Genomic DNA, 12,009 nt, shown 5'->3' with positions numbered 1-12,009 from the left:
AACAAAAGTGAAATAAATATGGAAACAATTCATGGACAAATTTCATGAAAGAGACAAAATTACTAGAAGAGTTCACTTAAGAAGTAACAAATAATCTGAATAGACCTTACTCATAAAATAAAGTGAAACTATATTTGAATACCTTCACGAAGAAAAATGTTACAAGAAAATTCTACACCAATATTCCTCATGAACATAAATGCAAAAACTATGAACATGATTTTAGCAAATCAAACCAACAATGCATCATCAAAGGGTTAATAATACTTCATGAGTAACTGGGATTTACACTGGCAATGCAAGGTTGACTTAATATTTAAAAAACAATCAAACCTTATTTAATACTAGAGGCCTGGTGCATGGGGAGCGGGCCTAAGCCGGTAGACGGACATCTGCCAAGGGGTCCTTAGCACTGCCACGAAGGCGGGAGAGGCTCCCACCACCACCTCCTCTGTGCTCACCAGCCATGAACCTGGCTTCTGGCTGAATTGTGTTCGCCCTGTGGGAGCGCACTGACCACCAGGGGCCAGCTCCTGCGCTGAGCATCTGCCCCCTGGTGGTCAGTGAGCATCATAGCAACTGGTTGTTCTGCCCTTCAGTCGATTTGCATACTAGCCTTTTATTATATAGGACAGTGGTAGGCAAACTCATTAGTCAACAGAGCCAAATATCAACAGTACAACAATTGAAATTTCTTTTGAGAGTCAAATTTTTTAAGCTTAAACTTCTTCTAATGCCACTTCTTCAAAATAGACTTGCCCAGGCTGTGGTATAAGAGCCGCATGTGGCTCGCAAGCCACAGTTTGCCAACCACGGATATAGGATAACAAAACTCAACTAACATAACTTGCCATATTAACAATTTTTTAAAAAGATCCTCTCAATAAATACAGGAAATATTTTAACAAAATCCTAAGAAAAACTCTCACCAAATTAGAAGGAAGCATTTTCAACCTGAGAAAGGGTAACTACAAAACAAACACACACACACACACACACACACACACACACACACACACACAGCAAAACAAAACAAAATCACTCAAAACATACTCAATGGTAAAAGAGTGGATACTTTCCCCTTAAAATTGAGAACAAAGCAAAAATGTCTGCTTTCATTATTCCTATTCAAATTGTACTGGAGGTTCTAGCCCAGGGGTGGGTAAACTTTTTGATTCGAGGGCCACAATGGGTTCTTAAACTGGACCGGAGGGCCAGAACAAAAGCATGGATGGAGTGTTTGTGTGAACTAATATAAATTCAAAGTAAAGGAGCGGAGGGGAGAGCAAGAGAACCAGATAGAACAGCCGGATCCGGCCCGCGGGCCGTAGTTTGCCCAAGGCTGTTCTAGCCAGCACAACAGGCAAAAAAATAAAATAATACGCATCCAGGTTAAAAAGGAGAAAGTAATAATGTCTTTAAGACACCATTAAGTAAACATATTAAAAAGCCACTACAACTAAAAAGTGGAAATAGTAAGTTTGCTCAAGTTAATATAAAAAGCAACTGTACTTCCCCTAGCAATGAAGAATCAAATTAATATGCAAAAATTTCATCTTTATGCAAAATTTTGAATAAAAATTGAAAATCAGAGTCTAAAAGTAAAATGGAAAAGGAAACGACTGAGAATAATCCAAACCACCTCTGAAAAGAACAAAGCGGCACAACTTGTATTACCCGATTTCAAAATTCAAAGTACTAGTATTATCAATACAGTGTGGCATTAGCATGAAGATAAACACAGCAATAAATCAGAATAGAGAATTCATAAGTAAACCCACACAGATTTGGTCAGTTTGTGTTTGACAAATGTGTCAAGGCAATTTAATGGAAAAGTAATAATCTTGGTTGGAACAACTTATTAGCCAGACATATGGGAAAAAAGTGAACTTCAACTCTTTCCTCATATCATAGACAAAATGGTATGTGGTATATCAATTACTACTCAACAATATGCAACTGCATATAACAACATTAATAATAAAAGTTGATACATACAAAATTATGCCTAGTAAAAGAAGCAAGACTCCATTCTGTACTCCATTTCAGTTACATAAATTCTATATTGTGTAACTAAAATACAATGAGAACATGTCAGTGGACGCCTGGGAATGGGGAAGTGGGAAGAGAAGAAACCTTTAGGGGAGATAAATATGTTAATTACTATGACTGTGATAAAGATCTCATAGGTGTATTTTTGTGTAAAACTCAACTTTGAGTGTATGCAGCTTATTATACATCAATTTTACCTCATTAAATCTACTATAGGCCTGATGCATGAAATTCATGCAAGAGTAGGCCTTCCTTGCCCCAGCTGCCAGCACCAACTTCCCTCTTGCACTGAGACCCGGGCTTCCCTCCGGCTGCTGGCAGGCACCTGGGACCCAGGCATCCCTCACAGCCCATTTCATCCGGTCGGTCATCCGGTCTAATTAACATATTATGCTTTTATTATTATAGATATAAATTTTCTCTCAGCATATTTTCTAATTGAAACAAAAGGATATATACATACTATAAAGACCCCAAACAAAATATTGATGAGTTGTTTTTTACAAAATACTACATAAAAAGTTTTTACAAAATAGTCTTATACAAAAATTACAAGTATATTGAACAAAATCCTATCACTGCTCATATTAGAGTAGTACAATTACTGGTAATGATTCTTCTTTTTGATATTAGTTATACTGCTACTATAATTTGTATGCTTTTGGTAGCAATTTGCTTTATTTTACTTTTGTTTTTTATTAGCACACAAATATGCATATGACCCCCAAAAAACTGTATCGTTTCGTACCTGCACTGGGGAGCGAACTGTTACTTTCTTATTTCCTTCCACTGCATCAATTTGACAAACAATAGATCTTTCAACTCCAGATTCTCTGTGTCTTACAGTGTACAGTCGTCGTCCCACTTTTGTTAAGGGAATTTTATCAGCAGTAGAGTGGTTAGCAGGTGCTAAATTGAATATAAATGTTTGAAAAGTTTTATTGTAAATCATCATATATTAATTTTAAATAGATGTTAAATATCAGAAACATCAGATGATTTCTTAAAGTTATGAATAAAGGGTCACTCAAGTCTTTGGATTTAAGATTATACAAAGGGATTATACAAAGAGTATTTTTTTTGTATTGACATAATGTATACAAAGAGATACTGTAAGAAACCACAATGCATTTCCATCACATTCATTTAAAACCTTCAAAAGACTTTATTTAAAAATTGTTTTAATTGAAAAAAAATCTGATTCAGTAGTCTGACCTAAGACAACAACACTTATGAACAAAAAGTTTCATAAGCCTTTTCAAAATAAGAATTTTTATAAAATATAAGAAAGCATCTCAAATTTGCTGTTATAATAACCAGAGCCTAATACCTTCAGGCAATCTTTGGCAATTACCAAGGTAGCTGAAATTTTTCCATTGTTAATTTTCTCAGCATGTGACACTTTGTGACATGTAGGATTTGATTAAATAAAATTTTATACAAATTACCTATTATACATACATATACTGTATTGAGGGATGAATTCTTTACATTAATCCCCCCACATCATTCCATGAAATGTTAGTTCAAAAACAAGTAGAGGTGAAACTGACAAGAACAATTCAATGACAATGCCTGGACAACACCTGAAACCTAGCCACTGTTATGCATCATTTCTTGACTAGAAGAGCACTAGTTATCAGTTTTGGTACTCCTACCCAAAGTCTAATTAACCTTTCAAATGTGCTCCACCTTCACTATTTAAATGTAAAAGTATCAGAAAGTGGTTTGGGTGAGGCTTTGGGACTATTTAGCTCACAGTGAGTATATCGGATATAATGATAATTTAAGAATTTATTTGCTTTCACTTCTATGAAAATGAAAAACTTCTGGGAATCAGAAAGGACAAAAAAATTTCCACTTCAATAAGCATAACATAAAAACCATTTACAAACCCATAACCATTAAAATGTGTCATTTCCATAAATTCAAACCTTATTTTGAATTCATTCAGCAACACTGGTAGACTACTACCTAATAATACCAAACATAGTTAAAACAACAATCACCAATAGCTATAGTCTATAAAAGCTGAGTAAGAATGAGATCTGATATTTTTCTTCCCCAAAATATAAAGCAGTAAATTACCATGCTCTAAAGAAAGCAGTGAATAAAAAAAGTTAGAATTTGGAATACAAAAATATAGTGACAACAGCAATGAAAGTCCTGCAAACAAACAAAATTCCCAACCTATTAGGAAGGAGAAAAAAACATGTAAGATATCAGAAATGAGTAAAATGGAATATAAAAAATAACTTAAAAGAAATGAAAGCCCTAGAAAGGTAATTTATCACTTACTAAGAAGAATGAAGAAAAGTTTGCTGCTTAGGCTGGTCATTGCATTAAAATGATCATTGTCTTTTGTTCGGACATAATCCATACTTAAACTTTCCTCATTTTTCAATATATATGACTTTGCCACTGGCACGTTGAGCACACTAAAAGAATCACTTGGTGAAACAGAGATGGTAAGTCCAAGAGAATTTAAAATCATAAATGGCGCTAGATCCCTCATGAAGACAGTTGAAGATCCAGTGGCAGCTTCTGTAAATGCCTAATAAGAAAGAGTTATCATAAGTATTAAATGAAATGTGGAAAACCAAATGACAAGCAGAACACTAATGAACATATGACAAATAACTAAGTTAATAAAGAACTTTTATTCAAGAAAAGAGAAGGGTTTAACTGAGTAGTACAGCCATATTTAAAGTTTCAAATATCTTTTCTTACCTTGACTAAATTATTTAACATTACAAGACCACATTTGGATAATGTAATGTTTAGTTGGTCTTTTGAATAGAAGCTGATGACAGTTTTATATTCTGGCACTCTGTAATGTTCTTCTTCAGTATCTGACTCAACAATAGCCTTTTTTGCTTTCTTTTTCATCTAAAATGACATGTAAATTATAGAAATATAAGGAAAATTTGTTCCTGGAAACACAACATAATTCATTTTGCAAAGGAAAAACAAACTAGACAAATCCCAATAACATTAGAGAGAGCAAAAATTTTTATCAGTTCCACTGTCTTATTGGAATTACTTGGAAATCAGCCAAATAAGGTCACCTAGCACAAGAGCAGTATTAAGGGAAAAATTCTTCTCATCCTCAGTGATACCAAAATGACAAGCACATTTCAGGAGGGGGAAAAAAAACAACAAAATTACTAAATGAATGTGGCATCAGAATGAAAATGAAAAGCACATACTTCATAGCAATTTAAAATTTAGAGTGAGAAAGTCATTTAGTCTATTGGTCATCCTATCTAATAAAGAGGGAATATGCAAATTGACCATCATCCCATCACAAAGATGGTGGCGCCCATAGCCACAAAATGGCGGCGCCCAGTCCCCTCAGCCCAGCTGGAGTCCCCCAGTCCTGTCAGCCCCGCTGGGAGTCCTTACAGCCCAGCCGGACCCGCCCTCAGCCCCCCAGCCACCCAAGGATGGCCTGAGGTGCAGGCAAGCCTCAGATGTCATATGCCCAGTGCCTAGGGCTGGCCCAGCGTGCAGGCAAGCCTCGGATGTTGGCTGCCCAGCCAACGCCTGAGGTGCAGGCAAGCCTCAGATGGCGGCTGCCCAGCTGCCCAGGGCCGTCTGAGGCTCAGATAACAAGGGCTGGCCGAGGCTTATGCTGCCGGCAATGGCAGCAGCGGAGCTGTGGTGGGGGCGTTGCCTTCCCCTGATCCCCGGGTTGCCTCCTGCCCCTGAGGGCTCCCAGACAGTGAGAGGGGGCAGGCCGGGCTAAGGGACCCCCCTCCAGTGCATGAATTTTCTTTCTTTCTTTTTTTTTTTTTAAATATGGAACGCTTCACGAATTTGCGTGTCATCCTTGGGCAGGGGCCATGCTAATCTTCTCTGTATCATTCCAATTTTAGTAAATGTGCTGCTGAAGTGAGCACCAGTGCATGTATTTTCATGCACCAGGCCTCTAGTGCTATAAATAAAGAACAGAAAATCAGGAACTTAAGAAGTCCAACAACAGTTGCAGAACAGTGCCACTAGAACCCAGAACTCATGAGAAACAATAACATCTACCTCTTTTTAGGATTCACAGATCCAGGGCCCATGTATATTCCAACCTAGAAACCACCAAATAAGTTCTTTTATCTACTAGTAAATCCTTTGTCTGAAATATGTGGAAAACCAAATGTAGTGATTCAAAACAAAAAGCTGGCCATGCCAACCTATTCACCTTTGTTGTTACTTTAATTGACTTTAAACCACTGAAAATCTGTTTGGAGGTTGATTGAATTGTCATTAGGGAGGAAACATGCCAGTTATTCCACAGTCTCCTGCTTCAAAAGCACAATTTCATCCATCTAAAGGTCCTGATTTTTATGATTATGCAAACTCAATTATTTTAAATATATTTCAAACAAATAATAATGTTTTCTGGAGAGGGAATAATGGCGGCGGAATAGACAGACATGTTCCGAGCCTTGTCCCGGAGCAGAAAGAAAGAACAGCTGAGGGTCGCACAAGGAGTGTTTGTTGGCTGGTTGGGAGACAGCTGAATTCCAGAAGGAGGTGGGGGACTGCTGAACGGGGTTCCCCTGACCTGGCAGCACCAACTGCGGCTGGGTCCCCTCCCGGAGCTGCGGGCTTGGACGCGGAGTCTGCGCCATCTTGATCCGGAAAGTGGAGCTTATCTGAAGCCTGAGAATCCACAACTGCGGCACCCCAGGAACAGCTGCGAGCCCCAGAACAACGCTCCCCAACTGGCGCAAGCGCACGGGTTCAGAGGAGCTCTACACTCCACCACGGAAAGGTCAGATTTCGCCTGGGATAAGGTGAGGTCTCTGGTCCCAGCGCGAGAGAGGAACGCGCGTTTTGCGGGAGCTGGAGGACCAGGGAAGTCTGTGCCTAGAAAAATCCGTGGCTGTAGGGGCTGGCGTGATCTGTGATTGTGGAAAGGGGTCCTCAGAGCTGCTAAGAGAAGGGCACTCTAAAAAGCAACCCATTTTGATCTGAAGTGCAGGGTCACCCTAAGAATTTCAGGCAGTCCAGACTTACGCGCAGCCCCTGCGTTCCCTGGGTGCCTGGGCTTACTCGCAGTCCCGGAGTTCGCACAACTGGGCTTTTCCCTCTTGAAATTCTTGCTTCTGATTACTAAGCCCAATACATAGGATCACCCAGTTGGCGACACCCTGGGAGACTGCAGGGGAAGGTTGTTTTTCTGGAACCTGGGGATCGGAGCGGGGAGTGACCATCAGAGAGTCAGCTCTGAGGCAGACCACTCCCACAGGCCGGTGGCGAGTGCCACAGGGAAAGAAGGCTCTAACACTGCCTAGAGAGGCCATAGATAGACCCGGAAGTTAATCTAGAAACACTGCCACCCAGGGGCTGAATCACAAATTGACTCTTGTGTAATCAAAAATAAAGGAATACGAGAAATTAAGACACACCGCCTGCTTAACATCAGGACTGGCTTACAACACCGAAGAGCAGTGGATCGCAGGGAACTGCAATACTGTCTGGACTGAGAAACAGGCGTGCCAAACAGAAAAACAGAGGAAGTGAATGACCTTCACTACTTCACATTTTATTTTTACCTTTTATTTTTTTATTTTTTTTTTATTTTCATTTTTTGCATCTTTTAATCAAGAAACTTTTTTTTCTTTTTTCATCACTTGATTTTACCTTTTTAATGATTACATTTTTATTTTCAATCCGTATTATTACTACTGCTATTTTACCTTTTTTTTTTTTTTTTTTTTTAAAGTGTCATTTTATTTTCTCTTCATTTTATTTTGGGATTAGGGTTCTACATTCTATTTTTATCTTTCCTTTAGCATCGTTTTACCCTATCTCAACTCTACCTTTAGGCCATCACTCTCTTCCTAACCTCCCCCTTTTCAGTGTCCTGTTTATCTTACCCTTTTACTGCTTTAGATTTTCCCTATTCTTTCTGTTTACCCCTTGTTAAAATTTCACCCTACTTACATATCTAATCTCCAATCCCCTGCTCCAAGTCCACATACACCTCTCCCTTCGCTGTCTGAGCTATCCATAAACTTGTCCTTCTCTCTGTCCTTTTGTTGTTGTTTGCTTGAATGTAGATTATATCCAATTTTTATGCTTTTTTGTGAGATTGTTTTGCTTATTCTTCTTTTGTTTATTTTTTTGTTTGTTTTGTGCTTCAGCTTTCCCTTGCCTCACTCCATATTAGTTGGTGTTGTAGTTTGTACGAATCCCCAGGCACTTGTTGCTGGCATTTGCTGGGATTAGTGATTGTTCTATTGGAGTTTTATCCCCAATATATATAGTCTGTTCCCCTTTCTCTCTTAGTCACTTTCTTGTCTCTCTTACTTTTTTTTTCTCTCTTTACTTTCCCTTTTCCCAATTTCATTTTCACACTCCTTTTTTCTTTCTTTCTTTCTTTCTTTCTTTCTTTCTTTCTTTCTTTCTTTCTTTCTTTCTTTCTTTCTTTCTTTTTTCCTCTTCTTCTTTCTCTCCTATCACCTAATTTGCCTTTCTCTGGTGGTCACCTTTATTGGAGGTTATTAATATCGTGAATACATTCCTGTTCAGTGCCTTGTGAGTTGTACCTGGTAGTGCTGTATTTTGTGCCTTTAAATCAACCCAGGAGAGAGAGAACTACATAACCAGACACCCAGAGAAGAGAGACCATGGGGAGACAAAGACACAGCCCGCATATGAAAGAAAAGCAGGCATCACCAGAAAAGGAAGTAAATGAAATGGAGGCAAGCAACCTTCCAGAAAAAGAATTCAGAGAAATGGTCATAAGGTGACTGAAAAGAATGGAAGACAAATTCGACAATATGAGCAAGAACCAAGAGGAAATGAAGAAGAACCAAGAAGAAATGAAAAATGACATCGCTGCTGTAAAGAACTCAATAGAAAGCATCAAGAGTAGACTAGAAGAAGCAGAGGACCGCATCAGTGAGCTAGAAGACAAGATGGAAAAAAATACCCAAGAAAAGCAACTTCTAGAAAAAAAAATTAAAAGGCAGGAGGAGAGTCTAAGGGAACTTTGGGACAACACGAAACAAAACAACATCCGCATAATAGGGGTTCCAGAAGGAAAGGAAGCTGAGCAAGGAATAGAAAACCTCTTTGAAGAAATAATGACAGAAAATTTCCCAGATATAGGGAAGAAAAAACACACACAAATCCAAGAAGCTCACAGAGTCCCAAGCAAAATGAACCCCAAAAGACCGACGCCAAGGCACATTATAATTAAATTGGCAAACACCAACGACAAAGTAAGAATCTTAAAAGCAGCAAGAGAGAGACAGAAAGTTACATACAAAGGAACCCCCATCAGACTAGCAACTGATTTCTCAACAGAAACTCATCAGGCCAGAAGGGAATGGAATGAAATATACAAAGTCATGCAAAGGAAGGGGCTGAATCCAAGAATACTGTACCCAGCAAGGCTGTCAATCAAAATTGAAGGTGAAATCAGGAGCTTCACAGACAAAAAAGGACTAAGGGAATTTATTACCACCAAACCAGCAATGCAAGAAATGCTAAAGGGTCTGCTGTAAAAAAAAAAAAAAAAAACAAAAAGAAAGAAAGAAACAGGAAGCAAAGAAGTAACACAGGGGTAAAGAATAGGAATGGCGACAAATAAGTACCTATCAATAATAACTTTAAATGTAAATGGATTAAATGCCCCAATCAAAAGACATAGGGTAACGGATTGGATAAGAAAACACGACCCATATATCTGCTGTCTACAAGAAACCCACCTCAGAAAAAAAGACGCACACAGACTGAGGGTGAAGGGATGGAAAAAGGTTTTCCAGGCAAATGGAACTGAAAAAAAAGCTGGGGTAGCAATACTTATATCTGACAAATTAGATCTCAAACTGAAGGCCATAACAAGAGATAAGGAAGGCCACTTCATAATACTAAAGGGAGCAATCCAACAAGAAGAAATAACTCTGGTAAACATATATGCACCCAATACAGGAGCACCCAAATACATAAAAAATCTCCTGGAGGATATCAAGGGAGAGATTGACAGCAATACAATCATAGTAGGAGACTTCAATACCCCACTATCACCATTGGACAAATCCTCTAAACAAAAAAATCAGCAAAGAAACATCAATCCTAAATGACTCACTAGACCAGATGGAATTAATTGACATCTTCAGAACATTTCACCCCAAAGCCACAGAATATACATTCTTCTCAAGTGCACATGGGTCATTTTCAAAGATAGACCATATGTTGGGACATAGGCAAAGTCTCTTCAAATTCAAGAAGATAGAAATCATATCAAGCATCTTCTCAGACCACAGTGGCATAAAACTGGAAATCAACTACAATAAAAACAACCCAAAGAAATCAAACACATGGAGACTAAACAGCATGCTATTAAACCATGACTGGGTTACCAGAGAGATCAAAGAAGAAATAAAAAACATCATGACAACAAATGACAATGAAAACACTACAATCCAAAATCTATGGGACACAGCGAAAGCAGTCTTGAGAGGGAAGTTCATAGCTCTACAAGCCTACTGCAAAAAACAAGAAACAGGGGTAATAAATTACCTAACACAACAACTCAAAGAGTTAGAAAAAGAGCAACAAGAAAAGCCCAGTGTAAGCAGAAGGAAGGAAATAATAAAGATCAGAGCACAGATAAACGACATAGAGACCAAAGAAACAATACAAAAGATCAACAAAACCAAGAGCTGGTTCTTTGAAAGGATAAACAAGATTGATGAACCTCTAGCCAGGCTCACCAAGAAGCAAAGAGAGAGGACCCAAATAAACAAGATCAGAAATGAAAGAGGTGAAATAACAACAGATCCCGCCGAAATACAAAGGATTGTTAAAAAATACTACGAACAACTCTATTCCAACAAACTGGACAACCTGGAGGAAATGGACATATTCCTAGAAAAATATAACCTTCCAAAACTCAATCAGGAAGAATCTAAACAGCTCAACATGCCGGTAACTATGGAAGAAATTGAAGCAGTCATCAAAGAGCTTCTGGCAAACAAAAGCTCGGGGCCAGACGGCTTCACAGGAGAGTTCTACCAAACATTCAAAGAAGAACTAAAACCTATCCTCCTCAGACTATTCCAAAAAATTCAAGAGGAAGGAACACTTCCAAGCTCCTTCTATGAAGCCAGCATCACCCTAATACCAAAACCAGATAAAGACAACACAATGAAGGAGAATTACAGGCCAATATCCCTCATGAATGTAGATGCCAAAATCCTCAATAAAATTCTAGCAAATAGGATCCAGCAGTACATCAGAAAGATCATACACCATGACCAAGTAGGATTTATCCCAGGAATGCAAGGATGGTTCAATATCCGCAAATCAATAAATGTGATACATCACATAAACAAATTGAGAGATAAAAATCACATAGTCATATCAATTGATGAAGAAAAAGCATTTGACAAAATCCAACACCCTTTCTTGATAAAAACTCTCAACAAGGTGGGAATAGAAGGATCATACCTCAACATAATAAAAGCTATATATGATAAACCCACAGCTAACATCATACTCAATGGGCAAAAACTAAAACCATTTCCCCTAAGAACAGGAACAAGACAGGGATGCCCACTCTCACCACTCCTGTTTGACATAGTACTGGAAGTATTAGCCACTGCAATTAGACAAGAAGAAGAAAAAAAAGGCATCCAAATTGGAAAAGAAGAAGTAAAGCTGTCCTTATTTGCAGATGACATGATATTGTACATAAAAAACCCGAAAGACTCCATCAAAAAACTAATAGACTTAATAAATGAATTCGGCAATGTAGCAGGATACAAAATTAACACCAAGAAATCTATGGCATTTCTATACACCAACAATGAACTTACAGAAAGAGAGACTAAAAAAGCAATCCCATTTTCCATCGCACCAAAAAAATTAAGATACTTAGGAATAATCCTAACCAAGGAGGTAAAAGACCTATATGCGGAAAACTACAGGACCCTGAAAAAAGAG

General features: G+C 38.3%; 1 protein-coding gene across 2 annotated transcripts in view; it reads right to left on the bottom strand.

The window, feature by feature from the left end:
* VPS13A (vacuolar protein sorting 13 homolog A) overlaps positions 1 to 12,009 on the bottom strand; it is a 238,608-nt gene that overhangs the window by 81,408 nt on the left and 145,191 nt on the right. For both annotated transcript variants that reach the window (XM_080670231.1, XM_080670232.1), the window contains exons 43-45: positions 4,783 to 4,941; positions 4,351 to 4,606; positions 2,801 to 2,961 (exon numbers count right to left, since the gene is read on the bottom strand). In XM_080670231.1, coding sequence (XP_080526357.1) covers positions 2,801 to 2,961; positions 4,351 to 4,606; positions 4,783 to 4,941 — 576 coding nt within the window. The remainder of the gene's footprint in view (positions 1 to 2,800; positions 2,962 to 4,350; positions 4,607 to 4,782; positions 4,942 to 12,009) is intronic.

This window comes from Plecotus auritus (genome assembly GCF_963455305.1).
Source record: "Plecotus auritus genome assembly, chromosome: 5".
Classification (NCBI taxonomy): Eukaryota; Metazoa; Chordata; class Mammalia; order Chiroptera; family Vespertilionidae; genus Plecotus; species Plecotus auritus.
Note: the sequence above shows the minus strand (reverse complement) of the source record. Positions and strands in the feature narration are given on the sequence as shown.